We start from the raw sequence: 25,836 nt of genomic DNA, 5'->3' as shown, positions 1-25,836 counted from the left end.
AACCAGCCCTAATTATAAACCTGAACCAGCCCTAACTATAAACCTGAACCAGCCCTAACTATAAACCTGAACCAGCCCTAACTATAAACCTGAACCAGCCCTAACTATAAACCTGAACCAGCCCTAACTATAAACCTGAACCAGCTCTAACTATAAACCTGAACCAGCCCTAATTATAAACCTGAACCAGCCCTAACTATAAACCTGAACCAGCCCTAACTATAAACCTGAACCAGCCCTAACTATAAACCTGAACCAGCCCTAACTATACACCTGAACCAGCCCTAATTATAAACCTGAACCAGTCCTAACTATAAACCTGAACCAGCACTAACTATAAACCTGAACCAGCCCTAACTATAAACCTGAACCAGCCCTAACTATAAACCTGAACCAGCCCTAATTATAAACCTGAACCAGTCCTTACTATAAACCGAACATGATTTATTTTTCTCAGTTCTTGTTAGTACACGAGCTGCAGCATTCTGAATCAGCTGGAGAGATTTAAGAGACTTATTAGAGCTGATAAAAAGGAATTGCAGTAATCGCGTCTAGAAGTAACAAATGCATGAACTAATTTCTCTGCATCGCTTTGAGATAGGATGTGCCTGATTTTTGAAATGTTAAAAAGGTGAAAAAAGGCAGTCCTTGAAGTTTGTTATATCAGAGAGTTAAAAGACAAATCCTGATCAAAGGTAACTCCAAGATTCTTGACGGTGCTGCTGGATGCCAGCGCAATGCCATCTAGAGAAACCATATCATTAGATAACTGATGTCGGAGGTGTTCTGGGCCTAGTAGAATAACTTCAGTTTTGTCTGAGTTTAACATCAGGAAGTTGCAGGTCATCCAGGTTTTTATGTCCTTGAGACTGCTTGCAGTTTAGTGAGCTGGTTGGTTTCATTGATAGATATAATTGAGTATCATCTGCATAACAATGAAAGTTGATAGAGTGTTTTCTGATAACATTGCCAAAAGCAGTGGTTCTCAACTGGTCTGGTGACCCACCATCACCCCTTAATGACAAGCCGGGACCCACGACCCAAATTATATATATATATATATATATATATATATGCATATTTATATATATATATATTTATTTATATATATTTATTTATATATATATATATATATAATTTGGGTATATCTATATTCAAGAAGTCTAGTAACGTCTCTGTGTAGTAAACAACTGTCAAATCAAATGAAGAAAGTACACATCAATTATATTTTAACAAATATTCTCATTTTTCAAATTTAACTGGATGGATTATAAATCATGCATAGAAATACATAAATAAATGTTCTTCTCATTTCAAGTAAAATAACGGCTGGATTAAAGAATAAATTACGTAACACAATTCATTTTAAATAAATTATTTCCACTGAATTGCCCTGCAGCTTTAAACTCAGTTCATTCAGGGTGAAGTGAAAAAGCCACGATATTATATTTTTCTCATCTTCTAAAAAGAGAAAGTAGTGTTGGAAGAATTCACTTATATGAGTCTGTCCAGTCAGAGTCTAATTGGTCAGTGTTTTTCCTGCACCGCTGAACAAGTGCCATAAATGCTGGAATAATTCGGTGCATAAAAAATGCCCTTCAAAATAAAATCACAATTTTTTTTTTTTTGTCAGGCAAAGGCCCGCGACCCACTGAAAACGGGTCCGCGACCCACTTTTGGGTCGCGACCCACCAGTTGAGAATCACTGGCCTAAAGGAAGCATATATAAGGTGAACAAGATTGATCCAAGCACAGAACCTTGTGGAACTCCATGACTAACGTTGGTTTTCATCGTTTATATAAACTTCAGGGAACATTTGTCATGAATCCAGACACTCCGATACAGTAGATGGCGGCATGCACATTGTATGTTGGTTTACGGTCCGCCAACACCATTAATTAGCACAACGAAGAAGCAGAAAAGAAGAAGAAGAACTGATAGAGCGCAACTCTTTAGCAGTATAAAGTTAGTGAACTTCTATAATCCTTGTAAAAAGCTATCAATGGAAACGTTTCACGAGATATCAGGAAATATTGGAAAAAGAGAAATTTGGTGTGGAGATTTTAATGCTCACAATACATTATGGGGAAGTGAGGTCACTGATACCAACGGAGGGGTAGTTGAAGAATTTATAGAGGAGAGATCATGAATTTGTCTTAATGATGGAAGCAGTACCAGGGTAGATGTTACTCGAAACTCAGTATCCTGCTTAGATCTTACATTAGTCTCAGGAAATATGAGTAATTTGTGTGAATGGAATACAATGAATGAATCTAATATAGGGAGTGATCACTGTCCTATATGGTGCTCATTCAATTGTGATGTCTTTACTCAGAAGGGTAATATAATAGAAAGATGGTGTTTTCCTAAAGCTAACTGGGGAAAATTTAAAGAATGTTGTATGAAGTCATGTGAAGAAATATCTATTGAGAATAATGTGGACAGCTGTTCGAGAGCAGTGACCGCTATGATTATTGGTGCTGCATCAATATGCATTCCTAAGAGTAAGGTGAATGGGAAAAAGAAAATGGTTCCATGGTGGAATGAGGAATGCAAAAATGCCATTAAAGAAAGAAATCGTGCGTACAGAAAGTTAAGAAGTCTTTTGACCCAAGATAATCTGATCGATGATCAAAGAAAGAGAGCGGGAGTACGGAAAGTTATTAAGTCATCAAAGAGGAATGCATGGAGGCAATTCTGTTCAGCTATTGGAAGAGAAATAGAGTTACGTGATGTTTGGGCGATGATCAAAAAGATGAGTGGGAAAAGAAAATCAATTAAAATCCCAGTTTTGATAGACGGAGAATATCGGGCAATTACAAATGAGGAGAAAGCTGCGTTATTGGGGAAGAAGTTTGCAAATGTTCATAGCGGAAGTCATTTACACGAGAGGCACAGACAGAGAAAATAAGACATTTTAGCAGCACATACAGAAGTTAGAAAGAAAAAGGGAAATGAAGGAACACCCCTTGATATGGAGTTTTCAATACAGGAGCTGAAAACAGCGTTGGAGGGAAGTGGGTATACTGCTCCAGGTCAAGACCAACTATGCTACGCTATGTTTAGACAATTACCAGAAGAAGCCTTGGAAATCATTTGTAAATTGTTTAATATGATTTGGAGGGAAGGTGTAATGCCAAGCAGCTGGAAGAGTGCTTTGATTCTACCTTTTGGTAAACCTGGGAAAGACCTAGCGAATGCTGGCAATTATAGACCAATAGCACTGACATCTCATTTGTGCAAGTGGATGGAAAAGATCATCACGAGCAGATTCACTTATTTTATAGAGCAAAGGGGCTTGCTAAATAAATCGCAGAATGGCTTTCGTAAAGGTAGATTGTTGTGGAATATTTCTATGAATAGTGAGAAGAGTGTCAAAGTGTTATCAAATCATTGTCAAATGAAACAGAGTCTGGATGAACGATCAAAGTTGTAATAGTCAATTTATTTGCTTGCAAGCAAAGAGAACACAGTCTCACAGATACATCACGTCATCTGCAGGAGGTGCTCTGACGACACAGTTAAATGCATGGACATTTATACTCAGCTAGAATGCTGTTACCTTGGTTTGCAAACAAGAATAAACAAAAGAAGACAGAAGATAATAAAACATGTCAAGGCAGATGTTTTTCTTTGAAGCATAGTGTCCTGTCTTTACGATAACCTGAAGGTGCTTTTAAAGCCTGTTTACAAATCCCTTTGTTATCAGTTTGCCCCACAATAAACCATGGATACACCCAGCCAGATGCGTCCTTTGATGTCACTGTGACCTGGTCAAAGAGTTAAGTCACAGTATTGCAGAGACAGAATGAACCTGTGAACCATCACACATCATATATGCCTGCAGAGGGTCATGCCCTTCAGCTGATGCCCATCAAGGGAAATACCGCAATCATGACCCCTGTGTGTGTCCCCGTCTGTAAAGACAGAAACAATACACAGGAACAAACAGATAACAAGATAAACAAGGTGTTGTGCCTGCACTTCTAAAACTTACATTCTTTAATCCTAAAGCATAAGACTATGACATATTTTCCCATAACAAGATCGACACTTGACGCATTGATAAAAGTTAGCAACGATGCAGAGAAAGCAATAAGTATGAAGGAGATTATGGCTATAGTCTATTTTGATACAGAGAAAGCATATGACTCCATGTGGAGAGAGGGCCTATTGATTAAAATGCATAAAATAGGTATTAGTGGAAGGATGTATAACTGGATATTGGATTTTTTGTCTGGTCGATCATTCAAGGTAAAAGTTGGAGATGCCGTGTCTGAAGAATTTACTACAGTAAATGGGATCCCCCAAGGTAGTGTTATTAGCCCTATATTATTTAATATTATGATAAATGACGTCTTTATGGACATTGACAGAGATATTGGCTCCTTGCTATATGCCGATGATGGAGCAATTTGGAAAAGGGGAAGAAATATTAGACATGTGATCAGTAAAATTCAAAAGGCTGTAATCAATGTTGAAAAGTGGTCGTATGACTTTAAGATGTCTGTTGATAAGTCTTGCTACATGCTATTTACCAGAAAGAGAAATATAAGCAATACTCATCTGAAATGATGTGGACAAAGTATAGAGAGGGTGACAGAGTTTAAATATTTAGGCTTATGGTTTGATGAAAAATGTTTGTGGGGAACTCATATTAAGCATGTTGAAACTAAATGTAAAAAGGTGCTCAATGTTATGAGAGCAGTTTCTGGACATCAATGGGGAGCAGATAAACGGTCACTAATGGATATCTATAGGGCTATTATACGAGCAGGTATAGATTATGGATGTATGGTTTATGGAACAGCTGCCAAGAGTACATTACTAGCATGAGATAGAAATCAGTTCAGAGCTCTCAGACTTAGTGTAGGTGCAATTAAATCTACCCCAAACAACGCACTTCTGGTAGAAGCTGACGAACTGCCATTAAGCCTAAGACGAGCAGAACTAGCTCTGGCATATTGGGTGAAGTTAAAGGGATCTGCAGAGGAACTTCCCGTAACAAATGTGCTGTATGAATGCTGGGAATACACCCAAAGTAAAGGCAAAGGGTTTGGTTGGACAATCAGTGCAACAGCCAAAGAATACGGGTTCACTGGGTTCGAGTATGGGGGGAATGTTCCTCCGTGGATACTACCAGTGCACAATGTGGATTTAACACTCATAGAAGAGAGGAAGGAATGGATGGAAAGGAAATGCTGTGACATTGGACATCAGACTCAAGTATACATCAATAATAAGTATTATAACTATATGCAGATTTATACAGATGGATCTAAAGATAATGGGAATGGACACGTGGGATCAGGGTATTCATACCAGAATTTACTGTGACAATATGCAAACCAATGAATGACAGATTGTCTGTCTTTACAGCTGAAATGATTGCAATAATCTTGGGACTGCAATGGGTAGAAGAGGTCAGGCTGAGAGAGTGCTCATCTGTTCAGATTCTGCTGCAGCTTTAAACAGCCTGAAGACAAAACTAACAATTGGAGAGGATTTAGTGATGGAAATATCTCTGATCATGTTGAGACTTCAAAGACTGGGAATTAATGTTCCATTTAGCTGGTTCCTGCTCATGTAGGGGTGGAGGGCAATGAGAGAGCAGATATGATTGCAAAGAGAGCACGAACACTAAAAGAAGAGGAGATATTGAAAATTCCTTTTGGAAAGGGGGAAGCTAAAGCATTAATAAGAGAGGCAGGACGGGAGGTATGGCAGAAGAAGTGGGACAACGACAACAAAGGAAGACATTATTGTAACATTCAGAAATCCATAAATGTGAAGACATACAAAGGGAAGTACAGAAGAGAGGAGGTCATAATATCAAGGTTACGGTTCGGACACACAGGACTGAACTCAACGCTGTATTTAATGGCACAAATGGACTCAGATAAGTGCACTGAGATTACTGAAGACGTGGAGCATGTTGTCCTGAAATGTCAAAGATACAACAGACAGGAACATCTTGAAGCAAAAAATATGTCAGTTGGGACGGAAGTGGAGTTTGGAGGGAGTTCTGGCAGTGGACGGAGAATGGCGGGAGTGCTGCAGAGCACTGTTGCGATTTCTTAAAGAAACGGGATTAGACCGCAGGATTTAGTTGGAAACAGTGAAGAAAAGGTTACCATGAAACTGCACACTCCGGTACAGTAGGTGGCGCTATGCACCTATACAAGTTGGTTGCGACCCGCCAATCCAATTTAATTTAATGACGAAGAAGAAGTAGAGCAGCAGATGCAGCACGCAGCTTTACGTTGTGGAGGGACGGGTAGAAGAAGACATTGATGCGGAAGTAGAGGAGGTCCACCCCGGCAGCGGTGTACCGAGAGCAGGCATGGAGAGCCCGGACCTATCCTTCACTCTGGCTTATGTGGTGTTCTCTCTCTGCTTCGTGTTTACGCCCAACGAGTTCCGTTCGGCCGGTCTCACCATCCAGAATGTGTTTTCGTCGTGGCTGGGGAGTGAGGACGTGGGCTTCATCCAGTACCACGTGAGGAGGACCAGTATCACCGTCCTGGTCCACTCCGCGCTGCCTTTAGGTAAGACCGAACATTCGGATACGGAAAGAACGAACGTTGTATCAAAATGGGTCACGATGTCACCAGTTGAACAACTATGTTGATCAACTTCATTGGTTGGAAGGTCTAACACGTGATCAGAGCTCCTGTTAGAGACACACACTACGAGCCTTCATGTTGAGGTGGGACAGTGTGTGTGTTTCTATGCACTGTGTCAATATCGGTGGCACGTGTGGGACATCACGTGATGCATTCACAGAGCTACACTTCCTAAACTCATCACCTAGTAAGGACGTCAAAGGCCCGGAATAGGCTGCCACATCAGAATCAGCTGTATTGGCCATGTGTGCTTCAACACTTTAACTTCAACACTTTAACTTCAACACTTTAACGTCAACACTTTAACGTCAACACTTTAACATCAACACTTTAACATCAACACTTTAACATCAACACTTTAACTTCAACACTTTAACGTCAACACTTTAACGTCAACACTTTAACGTCAACACTTTAACGTCAACACTTTAACGTCAACACTTTAACGTCAACACTTTAACGTCAACACTTTAACGTCAACACTTTAACGTCAACACTTTAACTTCAACACTTTAACGTCAACACTTTAACGTCAACACTTTAACGTCAACACTTTAACTTCAACACTTTAACGTCAACACTTTAACGTCAACACTTTAACGTCAACACTTTAACGTCAACACTTTAACGTCAACACTTTAACGTCAACACTTTAACGTCAACACTTTAACGTCAACACTTTAACGTCAACACTTTAACGTCAACACTTTAACGTCAACACTTTAACGTCAACACTTTAACGTCAACACTTTAACGTCAACACTTTAACGTCAACACTTTAACGTCAACACTTTAACGTCAACACTTTAACGTCAACACTTTAACGTCAACACTTTAACGTCAACACTTTAACGTCAACACTTTAACTTCAACACTTTGCACGGAGTACGCAGTGTTAGCTGGTTTAGTCTTTGTTGTTGGTAACAGGACTGTATCAGTCCCGTGTTAGCTGGTTTAGTCTTTGTGTTGTTGGTAACATGACTGTATCAGTCCCGTGTTAGCTGGTTTAGTCTTTGTGTTGTTGGTAACAGGACTGTATCAGTCCCGTGTTAGCTGGTTTAGTCTTTGTTGTTGGTAACAGGACTGTTTCAGTCCAGTGTTAGCTGGTTTAGTCTTTGTGTTGTTGGTAACAGGACTGTATCAGTCCCGTGTTAGCTGGTTTAGTCTTTGTTGTTGGTAACAGGACTGTATCAGTCCCGTGTTAGCTGGTTTAGTCTTTGTGTTGTTGGTAACAGGACTGTATCAGTCCTGTGTTAGCTGTTTTAGTCTTTGTTGGTAACAGGACTGTATCAGTCCCGTGTTAGCTGGTTTAGTCTTTGTGTTGTTGGTAACAGGACTGTATCAGTCCCGTGTTAGCTGGTTTAGTCTTTGTTGTTGGTAACAGGACTGTATCAGTCCCGTGTTAGCTGGTTTAGTCTTTGTGTTGTTGGTAACGACTGTATCAGTCCCGTGTTAGCTGGTTTAGTCTTTGTGTTGTTGGTAACAGGACTGTATCAGTCCCGTGTTAGCTGGTTTAGTCTTTGTTGTTGGTAACAGGACTGTATCAGTCCCGTGTTAGCTGGTTTAGTCTTTGTTGTTGGTAACGACTGTATCAGTCCCGTGTTAGCTGGTTTAGTCTTTGTGTTGTTGGTAACAGGACTGTATCAGTCCCGTGTTAGCTGGTTTAGTCTTTGTGTTGTTGGTAACAGGACTGTATCAGTCCCGTGTTAGCTGGTTTAGTCTTTCTTGTTGGTAACAGGACTGTATCAGTCCCGTGTTAGCTGGTTTAGTCTTTGTTGTTGGTAACGACTGTATCAGTCCCGTGTTAGCTGGTTTAGTCTTTGTGTTGTTGGTAACAGGACTGTATCAGTCCCGTGTTAGCTGGTTTAGTCTTTGTTGTTGGTAACAGGACTGTATCAGTCCCGTGTTAGCTGGTTTAGTCTTTGTTGTTGGTAACAGGACTGTATCAGTCCCGTGTTAGCTGGTTTAGTCTTTGTGTTGTTGGTAACAGGACTGTATCAGTCCCGTGTTAGCTGGTTTAGTCTTTGTTGTTGGTAACAGGACTGTATCAGTCCCGTGTTAGCTGGTTTAGTCTTTGTGTTGTTGGTAACATGACTGTATCAGTCCCGTATTAGCTGGTTTAGTCTTTGTGTTGTTGGTAACAGGACTGTATCAGTCCCGTGTTAGCTGGTTTAGTCTTTGTGTTTTTGGTAACATGACTGTATCAGTCCCGTGTTAGCTGGTTTAGTCTTTGTTGTTGGTAACAGGACTGTATCAGTCCCGTGTTAGCTGGTTTAGTCTTTGTTGTTGGTAACAGGACTGTTTCAGTCCCGTGTTAGCTGGTTTAGTCTTTGTGTTGTTGGTAACAGGACTGTATCAGTCCCGTGTTAGCTGGTTTAGTCTTTGTTGTTGGTAACAGGACTGTATCAGCCCAGTGTTAGCTGGTTTAGTCTTTGTTGTTGGTAACAGGACTGTATCAGCCCCGTGTTAGCTGGTTTAGTCTTTGTTGTTGGTAACAGGACTGTATCAGCCCCGTGTAAGCTGGTTTAGTCTTTGTGTTGTTGGTAACAGGACTGTATCAGTCCCGTGTTAGCTGGTTTAGTCTTTGTTGTTGGTAACGACTGTATCAGCCCCGTGTTAGCTGGTTTAGTCTTTGTTGTTGGTAACAGGACTGTATCAGCCCCGTGTTAGCTGGTTTAGTCTTTGTTGTTGGTAACAGGACTGTATCAGTCCCGTGTTAGCTGGTTTAGTCTTTGTTGTTGGTAACAGGACTGTATCAGTCCCGTGTTAGCTGGTTTAGTCTTTGTTGTTGGTAACGACTGTATCAGTCCCGTGTTAGCTGGTTTAGTCTTTGTTGTTGGTAACGACTGTATCAGCCCCGTGTTAGCTGGGTTAGTCTTTGTTGTTGGTAACGACTGTATCAGTCCCGTGTTAGCTGGTTTAGTCTTTGTTGTTGGTAACGACTTTATCAGTCCCGTGTTAGCTGGTTTAGTCTTTGTGTTGTTGGTAACAGGACTGTATCAGTCCCGTGTTAGCTGGTTTAGTCTTTGTGTTGTTGGTAACAGGACTGTATCAGTCCCGTGTTAGCTGGTTTAGTCTTTGTTGTTGGTAACAGGACTGTATCAGTCCCGTGTTAGCTGGTTTAGTCTTTGTTGTTGGTAACAGGACTGTATCAGTCCCGTGTTAGCTGGTTTAGTCTTTGTTGTTGGTAACGACTGTATCAGTCCCGTGTTAGCTGGTTTAGTCTTTGTGTTGTTGGTAACAGGATTGTATCAGTCCCGTATTAGCTGGTTTAGTCTTTGTTGTTGGTAACAGGACTGTATCAGTCCCGTGTTAGCTGGTTTAGTCTTTGTTGTTGGTAACAGGACTGTATCAGTACCGTGTTAGCTGGTTTAGTCTTTGTGTTGTTGGTAACAGGACTGTATCAGTCCTGTGTTAGCTGGTTTAGTCTTTGTTGTTGGTAACAGGACTGTATCAGTCCCGTGTTAGCTGGTTTAGTCTTTGTGTTGTTGGTAACATGACTGTATCAGTCCCGTGTTAGCTGGTTTAGTCTTTGTGTTGTTGGTAACATGACTGTATCAGTCCCGTGTTAGCTGGTTTAGTCTTTGTGTTGTTGGTAACCGGACTGTATCAGTCCCGTGTTAGCTGGTTTAGTCTTTGTGTTGTTGGTAACATGACTGTATCAGTCCCGTGTTAGCTGGTTTAGTCTTTGTTGTTGGTAACAGGACTGTATCAGTCCCGTGTTAGCTGGTTTAGTCTTTGTTGTTGGTAACAGGACTGTTTCAGTCCCGTGTTAGCTGGTTTAGTCTTTGTTGTTGGTAACGACTGTATCAGTCCCGTGTTAGCTGGTTTAGTCTTTGTGTTGTTGGTAACAGGACTGTATCAGTGCCGTGTTAGCTGGTTTAGTCTTTGTGTTGTTGGTAACAGGACTGTATCAGTCCCGTGTTAGCTGGTTTAGTCTTTCTTGTTGGTAACAGGACTGTATCAGTCCCGTGTTAGCTGGTTTAGTCTTTGTTGTTGGTAACGACTGTATCAGTCCCGTGTTAGCTGGCTTAGTCTTTGTGTTGTTGGTAACAGGACTGTATCAGTCCCGTGTTAGCTGGTTTAGTCTTTGTTGTTGGTAACAGGACTGTATCAGTCCCGTGTTAGCTGGTTTAGTCTTTGTTGTTGGTAACAGGACTGTATCAGTCCCGTGTTAGCTGGTTTAGTCTTTGTTGTTGGTAACAGGACTGTATCAGTCCCGTGTTAGCTGGTTTAGTCTTTGTTGTTGGTAACAGGACTGTTTCAGTCCCGTGTTAGCTGGTTTAGTCTTTGTGTTGTTGGTAACAGGACTGTATCAGTCCCGTGTTAGCTGGTTTAGTCTTTGTTGTTGGTAACAGGACTGTATCAGCCCCGTGTTAGCTGGTTTAGTCTTTGTTGTTGGTAACAGGACTGTATCAGCCCCGTGTTAGCTGGTTTAGTCTTTGTTGTTGGTAACAGGACTGTATCAGCCCCGTGTAAGCTGGTTTAGTCTTTGTGTTGTTGGTAACAGGACTGTATCAGTCCCGTGTTAGCTGGTTTAGTCTTTGTTGTTGGTAACGACTGTATCAGCCCCGTGTTAGCTGGTTTAGTCTTTGTTGTTGGTAACAGGACTGTATCAGCCCCGTGTTAGCTGGTTTAGTCTTTGTTGTTGGTAACAGGACTGTATCAGTCCCGTGTTAGCTGGTTTAGTCTTTGTTGTTGGTAACAGGACTGTATCAGTCCCGTGTTAGCTGGTTTAGTCTTTGTTGTTGGTAACGACTGTATCAGTCCCGTGTTAGCTGGTTTAGTCTTTGTTGTTGGTAACGACTGTATCAGCCCCGTGTTAGCTGGTTTAGTCTTTGTTGTTGGTAACGACTGTATCAGTCCCGTGTTAGCTGGTTTAGTCTTTGTTGTTGGTAACGACTGTATCAGTCCCGTGTTAGCTGGTTTAGTCTTTGTGTTGTTGGTAACAGGACTGTACCAGTCCCGTGTTAGCTGGTTTAGTCTTTGTGTTGTTGGTAACAGGACTGTATCAGTCCCGTGTTAGCTGGTTTAGTCTTTGTTGTTGGTAACAGGACTGTATCAGTCCCGTGTTAGCTGGTTTAGTCTTTGTTGTTGGTAACAGGACTGTATCAGTCCCGTGTTAGCTGGTTTAGTCTTTGTTGTTGGTAACGACTGTATCAGTCCCGTGTTAGCTGGTTTAGTCTTTGTGTTGTTGGTAACAGGATTGTATCAGTCCCGTGTTAGCTGGTTTAGTCTTTGTTGTTGGTAACAGGACTGTATCAGTCCCGTGTTAGCTGGTTTAGTCTTTGTTGTTGGTAACAGGACTGTATCAGTCCCGTGTTAGCTGGTTTAGTCTTTGTGTTGTTGGTAACAGGACTGTATCAGTCCTGTGTTAGCTGGTTTAGTCTTTGTTGTTGGTAACAGGACTGTATCAGTCCCGTGTTAGCTGGTTTAGTCTTTGTGTTGTTGGTAACATGACTGTATCAGTCCCGTGTTAGCTGGTTTAGTCTTTGTGTTGTTGGTAACAGGACTGTATCAGCCCCGTGTTAGCTGGTTTAGTCTTTGTTGTTGGTAACAGGACTGTATCAGCCCCGTGTTAGCTGGTTTAGTCTTTGTTGTTGGTAACAGGACTGTATCAGCCCCGTGTAAGCTGGTTTAGTCTTTGTGTTGTTGGTAACAGGACTGTATCAGTCCCGTGTTAGCTGGTTTAGTCTTTGTTGTTGGTAACGACTGTATCAGCCCCGTGTTAGCTGGTTTAGTCTTTGTTGTTGGTAACAGGACTGTATCAGCCCCGTGTTAGCTGGTTTAGTCTTTGTTGTTGGTAACAGGACTGTATCAGTCCCGTGTTAGCTGGTTTAGTCTTTGTTGTTGGTAACAGGACTGTATCAGTCCCGTGTTAGCTGGTTTAGTCTTTGTTGTTGGTAACGACTGTATCAGTCCCGTGTTAGCTGGTTTAGTCTTTGTTGTTGGTAACGACTGTATCAGCCCCGTGTTAGCTGGTTTAGTCTTTGTTGTTGGTAACGACTGTATCAGTCCCGTGTTAGCTGGTTTAGTCTTTGTTGTTGGTAACGACTGTATCAGTCCCGTGTTAGCTGGTTTAGTCTTTGTGTTGTTGGTAACAGGACTGTACCAGTCCCGTGTTAGCTGGTTTAGTCTTTGTGTTGTTGGTAACAGGACTGTATCAGTCCCGTGTTAGCTGGTTTAGTCTTTGTTGTTGGTAACAGGACTGTATCAGTCCCGTGTTAGCTGGTTTAGTCTTTGTTGTTGGTAACAGGACTGTATCAGTCCCGTGTTAGCTGGTTTAGTCTTTGTTGTTGGTAACGACTGTATCAGTCCCGTGTTAGCTGGTTTAGTCTTTGTGTTGTTGGTAACAGGATTGTATCAGTCCCGTGTTAGCTGGTTTAGTCTTTGTTGTTGGTAACAGGACTGTATCAGTCCCGTGTTAGCTGGTTTAGTCTTTGTTGTTGGTAACAGGACTGTATCAGTCCCGTGTTAGCTGGTTTAGTCTTTGTGTTGTTGGTAACAGGACTGTATCAGTCCTGTGTTAGCTGGTTTAGTCTTTGTTGTTGGTAACAGGACTGTATCAGTCCCGTGTTAGCTGGTTTAGTCTTTGTGTTGTTGGTAACATGACTGTATCAGTCCCGTGTTAGCTGGTTTAGTCTTTGTGTTGTTGGTAACATGACTGTATCAGTCCCGTGTTAGCTGGTTTAGTCTTTGTGTTGTTGGTAACCGGACTGTATCAGTCCCGTGTTAGCTGGTTTAGTCTTTGTGTTGTTGGTAACATGACTGTATCAGTCCCGTGTTAGCTGGTTTAGTCTTTGTTGTTGGTAACAGGACTGTATCAGTCCCGTGTTAGCTGGTTTAGTCTTTGTTGTTGGTAACAGGACTGTTTCAGTCCCGTGTTAGCTGGTTTAGTCTTTGTTGTTGGTAACGACTGTATCAGTCCCGTGTTAGCTGGTTTAGTCTTTGTGTTGTTGGTAACAGGATTGTATCAGTCCCGTGTTAGCTGGTTTAGTCTTTGTTGTTGGTAACAGGACTGTATCAGTCCCGTGTTAGCTGGTTTAGTCTTTGTTGTTGGTAACAGGACTGTATCAGTCCCGTGTTAGCTGGTTTAGTCTTTGTTGTTGGTAACAGGACTGTATCAGTCCCGTGTTAGCTGGTTTAGTCTTTGTGTTGTTGGTAACAGGACTGTATCAGTCCTGTGTTAGCTGGTTTAGTCTTTGTTGTTGGTAACAGGACTGTATCAGTCCCGTGTTAGCTGGTTTAGTCTTTGTGTTGTTGGTAACATGACTGTATCAGTCCCGTGTTAGCTGGTTTAGTCTTTGTGTTGTTGGTAACCGGACTGTATCAGTCCCGTGTTAGCTGGTTTAGTCTTTGTGTTGTTGGTAACATGACTGTATCAGTCCCGTGTTAGCTGGTTTAGTCTTTGTTGTTGGTAACAGGACTGTATCAGTCCCGTGTTAGCTGGTTTAGTCTTTGTTGTTGGTAACAGGACTGTTTCAGTCCCGTGTTAGCTGGTTTAGTCTTTGTGTTGTTGGTAACAGGACTGTATCAGTCCCGTGTTAGCTGGTTTAGTCTTTGTTGTTGGTAACAGGACTGTATCAGTCCCGTGTTAGCTGGTTTAGTCTTTGTGTTGTTGGTAACAGGACTGTATCAGTCCCGTGTTAGCTGGTTTAGTCTTTGTTGTTGGTAACAGGACTGTATCAGTCCCGTGTCAGCTGGTTTAGTCTTTGTGTTGTTGGTAACAGGACTGTATCAGTCCCGTGTTAGCTGGTTTAGTCTTTGTTGTTGGTAACAGGACTGTATCAGTCCCGTGTTAGCTGGTTTAGTCTTTGTGTTGTTGGTAACAGGACTGTTTAATAAATTTAAAATGTTATGTGAGACTTAGATTAATTGAAAGAAAAGAGGTGTTTTTGCACTTTTCCAAGCACACTATTGGATAATAACTACGTCATCCAAACATAGCCACTTGCTCTATTTGCTTGAAAAAGTAACTTCGACAGAGTTACCGACAAACAAAAAGTGTGCAAGAATTCTGAGTGGCAACAATTTGTTTTCATTTGTTAAATTGTAGAAGTTAACATAAAAGGGGTTCTTTATGATAACTGCACGCTATGAATCAGGAGCATGAGTAAACTCTTAATAAAGCATTGTTCCTACATTGACACTCATTAGCATGCAATTCATAAACTGTTATAAATGTTTTAATCTTCATTAATAAGCTTGTCTATTACCAAGCTCCTGTTGGCCCACGGCCTAAAACGTGTTAAGTGCTGTTTCCCCATCGATGCGTTTCCCCCTTACTAAACCTGAATCAGCACTTATATGTGTATATGTACTAGGGCTACATTGTACTTTTAATTTTATGTTCATTTCTATTTTGAAATAATAGTGTGAAAAAAGCATTAGTGAGAGAAAGGCACAGTGATGCATTCTGAATTTGGGGCCCTACTGTGGGCATGGGGCCCCTAGCACTCACACCGCCCGAGCCGTATCCACACCATCATAATGACATTTCAAATCCAATGTGCTGAAGTACAGAGAACACCACGAAACAACCTGTGGCTGTCCTCATGGGCGGCATTCGATGTTTGTGCATGGTGCAGGTAGCTGAAGTGGATGGGATCTGTCTCTGATGATGTCGTTTGGTGCTCTTGTTCATATCGTGTGTTTTGCTCATATTTAAGTTGTTGTCCATCTCTCCAGGTTACTACATGGGGATGTGTATCGCTGCTCCAGAGAAAAACCTGGGATACATTCACCAGGTCAGCCTGTCTCCCTGCCTGCCTGTCTCCCTGTCTGTCTCCCTCCCTGCCTGTGTCTCTGTCTGTCTCCCTCTCTCCCTGCCTGTCTCCCTGTCTGTCTCCCTGTCTGTCTGCCTGTCTCCCTGCCTGTCTCCCTGCCTGTCTCCCTGCCTGTCTCCCTGTCTGTCTCTGTCTGTCTGTCTCCCTGCCTGTCTCCCTGCCTGTCTGTCTCCCTGCCTGTGTCTCTGTCTGTCTGCCTGTCTGTCTGTCTCCCTGTCTGTCTCCCTGTCTGTCTCCCTGTCTGCCTGTCTCTCTGCCTGTCTCCCTGCCTCCCTGTCTGTGTCTGTCTCCCTGTCTGTCTCCCTGCCTGTCTGTCTGTCTGTCTCCCTATCTGTCTGTCTGTCATCTGAAGGTGAAGGAGTGAGGCTCTCACTAGAGCCTCACTCCTTCAGATGAGTGAAGGAGTGAGGCTCTCACACCTTCACTCATCTGAAGGTGTGAGGCTCTAGTGAGAGCCTCACACCTTCAGAAGGTGTGAGGCTCTCACTAGAGCCTCACACCTGTGTCAGTAGTTGTTAAATATTGGTCTCAGCTGTGTTGTTGTGTCTCACCAGGTGAGTGACAGCTGGAGAGCGTTTCTCCTCCTCTCTCTCTGCATCCAGTTGACCAGCTGGACGCTTGTCATCTACTGGTCTCGGCGTCACTGGCACAACCACCCAATCAGCCGGGCCCTGCAGGCCCACATACAGCCTCCTCACCCTGGCTGGGGCTCTGTGGCATCCAGCGTCAACACGGAGTTCAGGCGCATTGACAAGTTTGCTACGGGGGCGCCTGGAGCCAGAGTAATAGTTACTGACAGCTGGGTGTTAAAGGTGACTACGTTACATACAAGGAATCTGACTCGTGCCTCCTGCTGCATAACAATAAACACAGTGCAATAGTATGTGACGTCATTTCAAGGATTTACAAGACGATATGGTAAACCAATAACAGTACATTAGTGACAAGTGTATATTGATAAAGAAAAGATGTGCAAGGGTGTGTAACTAACAAATTGTCCTGGGGGTGTCAGAGTCAGTGGGGGTCCCGGGCTCTGTTAATGAGCCCGGCTGCCGACGGGAAGAAACTGTTCATGTGGCGTGAGGTCTTGGTCCTGATGGACCTCAGCCTCCTGCCAGATGGAAGGGGCACAAACAGTTCATGTCCAGGGTGAGAGGAGTCAGCTACGATCCTTCTTGCGCGCTTCAGGGTTCTTAAAGAGAACAAGTCCTGGAGGGACGGCAGATTGCAGCCAATCACCTCTCAGCAGAGCGAATGATGCGCTGCAGTCTGCCCTTGTCCTTGGCAGTGGCTGCAGCGTACCAGACGGTGATGGAGGAGCAGAGGATGGACACAATAATGGCTGTGTAGAAATGCACCAACATTGTCTTTGGCAGGTTGAACTTCTTCAGCTGCCTCAAGAAGTACATCCTCTGCTGAGCCTTCTTGGTGATAGGGGGAGTCACACAGGGTGATAGGGGGAGTCACACAGGGTGATAGAGGGAGTCACACAGGGTGATGGGGGGAGTCACACAGGGTGATGGGGGGAGTCACACAGGGTGATAGAGGGAGTCACACAGGGTGATAGGGGGAGTCACACAGGGTGATAGGGGGAGTCACACAGGGTGATAGGGGAGTCACACAGGGTGATGGGGGGAGTCACACAGGGTGATGGGGGAGTCACACAGGGTGATAGAGGGAGTCACACAGGGTGATGGGGGAGTCACACAGGGTGATAGGGGCATCTGTGTTTTCAATGTTTTGGTGCAAACTAGATGTGTCCAAACTACGACCATGTGCTGGCTGACACCTTCATGTATATGGTCCAGGAGTTATTTTTAAATTACACCTATAGTTGGCCTGCTGGCTATATTAAGATGCAGTTCTTAATGTGAACACTAGGTGTCATGATCACTATATGTGTAGATTGCCAGATGCCATCCAGGTCAATCTCCTGTGGGAGAACTTGTGTTGAGTTCCAGCTGTTTGGCTGTGACAGGTGAGCAGAAAGGAATGATGTTCACCAAAGTGAGTTAGTCTGAAGGAGAAGCCCTTCCATGTGTTCCACCTCAGGAAGCGCTCTGCACCACAGCTGCCCAGCTGCACCCCCGCTGAATCAGCAGGACTCCCCTCAGAGTACTACAGGGGTTTGGAGAAGTGATCAAATCATCTTACTGCAGAGTCAGGTGCTCAGCACAGAGTGCTTCAAACGCTCTTGTTAGTTAGCATCTTAAATGAAGAAGCCCATTGCCCTGAGTTATATACTTTTTACTCCATGTGCATTGCAAGTCAATACAACCTCCATTAACATCAGCTGTTTGCTCCGTATGAACAGGACTGTGCAGTCAGGGATTACAACAGAACAAGTCTGGAACAGTTAGTGTAAGGTTGTTGTTGAACTGTTCCCCGCTAACGCTGCATGTTCAATCAATGAAAGTGACGTTGTGGGACTCCCATCATCCAGTGCTTTACGTGCAGTGGCCCAGGCCCGCATGAGAGCGTGTGACACACATCCGTGGTTGTGTGGGTTTTCACAATTGAATATTCATTATTAATTGAATATCAATTTTTGCATCACTGAAAAAATGCTAATGTTGCTCTGTGTCTGCAGCATGTTTAAAGGCATTGAATGTCCCATAGAGTCCTCCTGCTGATAAACCACACTGATCAGTTTAATACCCACCTGTGACACGTGTAGCAAGCACTGCCAGGCAGCATGCTACACTACATCATGCTACTTTACATCGTGCTGCATTACATCATGCTACATTACATCATGCTACTTTACATCATGCTACACTACATCATGCTACTTTACATCATGCTACACTACATCGTGCTACTTTACATCGTGCTACTTTACATCATGCTACTTTACATCATGCTACACTACATCATGCTACTTTACATCATGCTACACTACATCATGCTACTTTACATCATGCTACACTACATCGTGCTACACTACATCGTGCTACTTTACATCGTGCTACTTTACATCGTGCTACACTACATCGTGCTACACTACATCGTGCTACTTTACATCGTGCTACACTACATCGTGCTACTTTACATCGTGCTACTTTACATCGTGCTACTTTACATCGTGCTACACTACATCGTGCTGCATTACATCATGCTGCATTACATCGTGCTGCATTACATCGTGCTGCATTACATCATGCTACACTACATCGTGCTACTTTACATCGTGCTACTTTACATCGTGCTACATTACATTGTGCTACACTACATCGTGCTACACTACATCGTGCTACACTACATCGTACTACATTACATCGTGCTACTTTACATCGTGCTACACTACATCGTGCTACTTTACATCGTGCTACACTACATCGTGCTACTTTACATCGTGCTACTTTACATCGTGCTACTTTACATCCTGCTACTTTACATCGTGCTACTTTACATCGTGCTACTTTACATCGTGCTACTTTACATCGTGCTACTTTACATCGTGCTACTTTACATCGTGCTACTTTACATCGTGCTACACTACATCGTGCTACACTACATCGTGCTACACTACATCGTGCTACACTACATCGTGCTACACTACATCGTGCTACACTACATCGTGCTGCATTACATCGTGCTACATTACATTGTGCTACACTACATCGTGCTACTTTACATCGTGCTACTTTACATCGTGCTACACTACATCGTGCTACTTTACATCGTGCTACTTTACATCGTGCTACACTACATCGTGCTACTTTACATCGTGCTACACTACATCGTGCTACTTTACATCATGCTGCATTACATCGTGCTACATTACATCGTGCTACACTACATCGTGCTACTTTACATCGTGCTACATTACATCGTGCTACTTTACATCGTGCTACACTACATCGTGCTACTTTACATCGTGCTACATTACATCGTGCTACTTTACAGCGTGCTACACTACATCGTGCTATACTACATCGTGCTATACTACATCATGCTACTTTACATCGTGCTACATTACATCGTGCTACTTTACATCGTGCTACACTACATCGTGCTACACTACATCGTGCTACACTACATCGTGCTACTTTACATCGTGCTACACTACATCGTGCTACTTTACATCGTGCTGCATTACATCATGCTGCATTACATCGTGCTACACTACATCATGCTACATTACATCGTGCTACTTTACATCATGCTACACTACATCGTGCTACTTTACATCATGCTGCATTACATTGTGCTACACTACATCGTGCTACACTACATCGTGCTACACTACATCGTGCTACTTTACATCGTGCTACACTACATCGTGCTACATTACATCGTGCTACTTTACATCGTGCTACACTACATCGTGCTACGTTCTACATGATGGAATGTGAAGGTAATGCAAATCAACAGCTTCTAACTTAGCGTGCACACATAGTCCAGTAAAGCTAAACATGTTCCACTGTCTCTCCGTCATCGGGTTGGTTGGCGTCCCGTTTACGTTTCAAATCTGAAGTTTTCTAAATTGGCAAAAGAACCTAAAAAATAACATTGTCCATCCACATGCCTGACCATCTGTGTCCTTCTGTAGGTGACCACATATCACGTCTACATGGCCTTACAGACTGACTGTCACGTGACAGTGACAGAGTCCAGGCAGCACCAGCTGACTCCAGACTTAGCCTCCCCAGCACAGATCCTGACCCTGAGAGTGGACAGCATCAACCCTGCTGTCAGACCCTTTGATATCAGGTGTGTGTGTGTGTGTGTGTGGGGGGGGGGGGGGGGGGGGGAGTCTTCAGTCTATGACATGTCACTTCCCCACTGTTTGCAGGCTCCTCTCTACAGAGTATGCAGAGCTCAGGGAGAAGCTGCATGCCCCCATCAGAAACTCTCCCAATGTAGTGATCCACCAGACCATGAGTGAACTCTTCCTGGAAACATTCCGAGCTCAGGTGGACCTCAATCAACCGTATACACTCCCCAGTGGACAGGTACACTACTGCTGTGTGTTTGAATCCTGACCACAGGATCACTCAGAACATGCAGCAATGATTCAGAAGAGTGTTGTGTCCATCCTCAGGAGGTGGAGCCATGTATCGGCTGTATGCAGGTTCCAGCCAACAGCAAGCTGGTCAGACTCTGCCAGGCAGAAGGTAAGAGAGAGAGAGAGAGAGAGAGAGAGAGTGTCTATACCTTTTATCTTCTTCCCAGGTTCATATACAGTACTCATGTACTCCAACTGTACCATCCCAGAGGCGGTCAACAGTTCAGAATGTTAACCTCTGTTATTGTCATCTAAAGTGGTTATTTGCATAAAAACACAATATTCAAGTGATTATGAAACATGATGTATTGGCTTTGATAAAGAAAGTTTAATGAGGTATTGTAAGCTGTTAGAGCTCGGGTTAACAGGTCCATATTCACTCTAATATCTATTTCATAGAAAACATCTCTTTAAAACAACTTATTCGGGTTTCTCTCAAACTGCCTTTTACAACATAGCATTTGAGCACATCATGACCACGTTACAGCAGACCTTTGCCTGCTACTCATTTACTGAGTAGAGCTTCAGGAGATAATGTAGCTCATTGGAACCACTGGTGATGTTAGCTGTTAGCTCCGTTGCTTCCCACTGGCTGCTAACAGCTAACGCTAACTAGCTCTCCTGCTGCTGATTTAAGCACATGTATTGTTCACAGTAATCATCCAGGGACAGTAGGATACATGAGGGTGAGGGCGGACATCTACTCTTTTTACCTGAAATGATTCTCACCGGCTCGGTTGACAGAAGAGGATCTCGTCCCTCCGTCTCCTCTCAGCAGACGCTGGCCTCTCAATGTGCCAAACTGTTGTGGTGTGAGGATAGGGCAGAGGGCACAGTCTCAGCTTCACAGCTGAAGAGGAGGTATTGAGTTCCAGCGTTCCAAGGACCAATTCATGTTGGTAGTCGAGCGGCTCGTCCTTCATGAGAAGGTGGTTCCATCCCTGTCTCCTCTAGTCCATGTTGACGTGTCCTTGGGCAAGACACTTCATCCCAACATGTAGGCTGTGCCTGCCGGGTGTGAATGGGTGAATGATGACATGTGGTGTTGAAGAGCTTTGAGTGGTCAGAAGACGAGAACAGAGAGAAACAGTCCAGTCCATGTAGCAGTGTAACACAGGTGTGTCGTACTAGTTTGTGTAGCCTCAATGAGCGGACGCATGATATTATAACCTGATGTCAGATCAGTGCATAGACTCGCATACTCGCTGGTACCCGACCGGTATCGGAGGCGTGTCTGGTACGGGTGCTGGTCTGGGAACTGCTCTAGCGTGTTAGCTGATTGCCGATGTATCGTGAACATGAGTCCGGTCTAGTCCTTGCCTGTATGTCTCTCGCTCTGTTGTCCTCATTCATAGCTGTTCTGTCCTTCTGTGTGATTCTACCTGTGACCCTGTGACTGCTGTGTGTTCATAGCAGCCCATAACGAGTCCGAGTGCCAGCAGTGTTTCTGCAGACCTATGTGGTGTCTGTCCTGTCTAGGTCGATGGTTCGCCAGCCGCCAAGACCAGCAGAGACCTGAGACCTGGTTGTCCAGCAGAGTCCCTTGTCCCACCTGTAGAGCCAGATTCTGTATACTGGATATCTGTGCGGTCCACTGAGACGACGAAACGGATCCAACAGACTGTTCCCGCTCAACATAATGTGTGTGTGTGAGCAACACTCAGCAGCAAGCCTCAGAGAGAAGCAGTGGACTGAACTTATTCTGTGCTTTGATGAGGAGTGATCATGATACACAATGGCTGTGAAGCTCCACATGCTGTACATGGCATGATCAATGCGACGCGTAGAGAGGGATGCTTGTCTGGATCAGATCAGAGGGTTGATGTCCGTTATGCTGGTCTCTGTGTGTCAGTGAGACGTCGCTTTGCATAAAGACGTCCAAGTGAACAATGAATAAAGATTTATGACAAGAGCCTGTGTCACTGTGCATCCACTTCACAACAACTCACTCACTCACTCTACATCATGGCAACGCAACTCAAGTCATCACGTGGGTACTCACAGGAGCCAATCACAGCCAAGGATTCCACTTGCATCATGTGTTCACAGTGACGAATGTTCGCCTGCACAAGTAGAAGTGTTGACACAACTTAAAGGATTCACATTTGGGTGACAATGGAAAAGGTTGATGATGATCACAAAGCCTTACTGTATAAAAAATGTTTCATGCAGTTAAGATCAGATCCAGCTGCTGCGTTATGGGCTCGGCCTGCAGGCAGCAGCAGCCTACTGCTAATAACTAGCACACTGCTAATAACTAGCACTCTGCTAATAACTAGCACACTGCTAATAACTAGCACTCTGCTAATAACTAGCACACTGCTAATAACTAGCACACTGCTAATAACTAGCACACTGCTAATAACTAGCACACTGCTAATAACTAGCACACTGCTAATAACTAGCACTCTGCTAATAACTAGCACACTGCTAATAACTAGCACACTGCTAATAACGAGCACACTGCTAATAACGAGCACTCTGCTAATAACGAGCACACTGCTAATAACGAGCACTCTGCTAATAACGAGCACACTGCTAATAACGAGCACTCTGCTAATAACGAGCACTCTGCTAATAACTAGCACAATGCTAATAACTAGCACTCTGCTAATAACTAGCACACTGCTAATAACTAGCACTCTGCTAATAACTAGCACACTGCTAATAACTAGCACTCTGCTAATAACTAGCACTCTGCTAATAACTAGCACTCTGCTAATAACGAGCACTCTGCTAATAACGAGCACACTGCTAATAACGAGCACTCTGCTAATAACGAGCACACTGCTAATAACTAGCACACTGCTAATAACTAGCACATTGCTAATAATAGCACACTGCTAATAACTAGCACACTGCTAATAACTAGCACACTGCTAATAACTAGCACACTGCTAATAACTAGCACACTGCTAATAACGAGCACACTGCTAATAACGAGCACTCTGCTAGTAACGAGCACACTGCTAATAACGAGCACACTGCTAATAACTAGCACACTGCTAATAACGAGCACTCTGCTAATAACGAGCACTCTGCTAATAACGAGCACTCTGCTAATAACTAGCACACTGCTAATAACTAGCACACTGTTAATAACTAGCACTCTGCTAATAATAGCACACTGCTAATAACTAGCACTCTGCTAATAATACTACTCTGATGGGAACAAACTATTCTACCGTTCTTATGTTCACGACTTCAGCTGAGACAATAAGGCACACGGTTCAATACACAGAGTTAAACGCACCACCACAACTCACAACACCAGATTAGAAGTTGTTGAAATATTCTGTGGAGGCACCAGATGAACCGGTCACAAGGTAAACATAACAATCCACTTAAAACTAGAAACTATACTTCTGAATAAAGCCTCAATCCTTAACTGGATATTCATAGAAAATGTTTTCATTTACAATCCGGCTCTGCATCAAAATATACACATGGAGTCCATGTGTATATTTTGATGCAACATCTGGCATATAGCTCATGATTGTCTAAGACAAGCATGAGCTATATGCCAGATGTTGCATGATGCAAGCTTGAGTATATAGTAAGGTAAAAAAGAAAAAGCTCTTATCTTGCGTAGCTGAGAATATTGATCAATCAGATTTCATCTGAACCGATATCTACATATTCTACTGTTCAGTCTTGGCTCCTCCCCCTTGACACTGATTCTCTGCATTCTGGTGAATCGATTTAAACGACTGAAAACATGTGATTCAGGTGACAAAGAAATAAAAAGCAGTAATGCTCAGACACTCTATTGCTTTCAGATATGTATTCTGCTGTAGATCTCCTGTCCTCATGCTTTACTTTACTCATGCTTTTTTTAAAATCAAGATTGAAGACCTTTCTGTTTGCTGCTGCCTTTAATTGAACCACATTCAATTCATATATTAATCAATTTCCTGCATTTCTGCATTTTACTACTGCATTTTATTTCTTGCACTGTTTTTTTAATGTTTTAATGAATGTTCTTAATTGTTTTTAAATCTCCTTTCCTTTTGCCTTATGTTTTGATGCTTTCAATGGTTTTATGTGAAGCACTTTGAATTACCTTGTTGTTGAAATGTGCTATACAAATAAACTTGCCTTGGCTTACTTCCTCTTCAGTGGACTAGTTTCCTCTTCCTGACCTCGTGCCTCTCTAAGTGCTGGAGATCTATTCTCTCCTCTCACGTCCAGCCTGCTGAAGTAAAGCAACATACCGCTGTACAGAAACACCATCAACACCACCACTGACATGTAGCTTTCAATGGGAGAGATGATCACCGTCATTCATTCCCGGGACAGATGGCCGCAGTAGTTAATGGAGTCACGGATCGATCACCGCTCATCGATCACCGTTCAGATCACTTGTGAACCGCGGATCAATTGAGTATTTCTTTTTTACAGCGTAATCATCATAGTGTGTAATAAAGTTCTACTGCTGCTGTTCCTTTTCAAGTAACAAGTCCCCGAACATCAGTGCAGAGTGTCAGTGAACAGATATGAAGCAGTAGTGTGTTCAGTGAACGGAGCAGCTTAGAAGCATTTAACGGTGACGTCATGAGGAGCGGAGGAAGCCCCGGCGTCAGTGAAGTCGCAGGTTTGTGAGCATTCTGTCTTCCCTGTAACGTATAATGACGGATGAGGGTGGTGGACAAAGTGTTACGGTATGTCGGCGTTATTTAAAGAGAGACACACGACAACGGCAAAACATCGCATGTCCAGATATGAAGAGACACCATCCCGTCTGTCAGGTGCTGTAGACACGCCCCCTCTGTGAGTCACACAGACAGGTGCTGTAGACACGCCCCCTCTGTGAGAGTCACACAGACAGGTGCTGTAGACATGCCCCCTCTGTGAGAGTCACACAGACGGGTGCTGTAGACACGCCCCCTCTGTGCCAGTCACACAGACAGGCGCTGTAGACATGCCCCCTCTGTGAGTCACACAGACAGGTGCTGTAGACACGCCCCCTCTGTGAGAGTCACACAGACAGGTGCTGTAGACATGCCCCCTCTGTGAGAGTCACACAGACAGGCACTGTAGACACGCCTCCTCTGTGACAGTCACACAGACAGGTGCTGTAGACACGCCCCCTCTGCGACAGTCACACATACAGGTGCTGTAGACACGCCTCCTCTGTGACAGTCACACAGACACACACCTGTTGCAGGTGGTGACAGAAGCAGCAGAGTGAAGCTAGATAACAGTAATGTGGGCCCAACAGTAATATCACCACAGAAAGGTCGACCCTCTCCCCAGACAATGGAGATATTCTCATCTTTTTGAAAATAATATCACAGTAATGTAACATTGTGTATTTGAATGACATAACCTGACAGGAAGTAAACACAGACCCAAGTTGTTGCCGAGCAGTTCAGTTCAGTGTAAACAGTGAAGCTAGCTCACTGGCTGTTT

At 43.5% G+C, this 25,836-nt stretch overlaps 1 protein-coding gene across 6 annotated transcripts; it reads left to right on the top strand.

The window, feature by feature from the left end:
- Window positions 1-6,282: 6,282 nt before the first annotated feature.
- Window positions 6,283-24,542, top strand: tmem129 (transmembrane protein 129, E3 ubiquitin protein ligase). Of its 6 annotated transcripts, XR_013771962.1 has the most exons (8): window positions 6,283-6,549; window positions 15,316-15,374; window positions 15,968-16,225; window positions 19,969-20,129; window positions 20,212-20,371; window positions 20,461-20,533; window positions 21,838-23,883; window positions 23,952-24,542. XR_013771962.1 is itself a non-coding variant. In XM_079268100.1 (7 exons), exons 1-7 carry the CDS (start codon window positions 6,345-6,347, stop codon window positions 22,020-22,022), a joined length of 1,053 nt encoding a protein of 350 aa, XP_079124226.1. In that variant the 5' UTR covers window positions 6,283-6,344; the 3' UTR covers window positions 22,023-24,542. The 6 variants fall into 6 exon arrangements, 5 of the variants coding, with proteins under 5 accessions (XP_079124226.1, XP_079124227.1, XP_079124224.1 ...); XM_079268100.1 differs by having other exon boundaries at window positions 16,016-16,225; window positions 21,838-24,542; XM_079268101.1 differs by having other exon boundaries at window positions 21,904-24,542.
- The last annotated feature ends 1,294 nt before the right edge of the window (window positions 24,543-25,836 follow it).

The sequence above is a fragment of the Melanostigma gelatinosum genome (assembly GCF_949748355.1).
Source record: "Melanostigma gelatinosum genome assembly, chromosome: 5".
Classification (NCBI taxonomy): Eukaryota; Metazoa; Chordata; class Actinopteri; order Perciformes; family Zoarcidae; genus Melanostigma; species Melanostigma gelatinosum.
This window is presented reverse-complemented; position numbering and strand designations above follow the sequence as displayed.

What these genes read in the sequence shown, in the direction of transcription:
- tmem129 (XM_079268097.1), top strand. Translation starts at nt 6,345, where the DNA reads ATGGAGAGCCCGGACCTATCCTTCACTCTGGCTTATGTGGTGTTCTCT. An exon ending in ACCTGGGATACATTCACCAG is followed by an intron (nt 15,375 to 15,967) that starts GTCAGCCTGTCT and finishes GTGTCTCACCAG; the next exon opens with GTGAGTGACAGCTGGAGAGC. An exon ending in GTCAGACCCTTTGATATCAG is followed by an intron (nt 20,130 to 20,211) that starts GTGTGTGTGTGT and finishes CACTGTTTGCAG; the next exon opens with GCTCCTCTCTACAGAGTATG.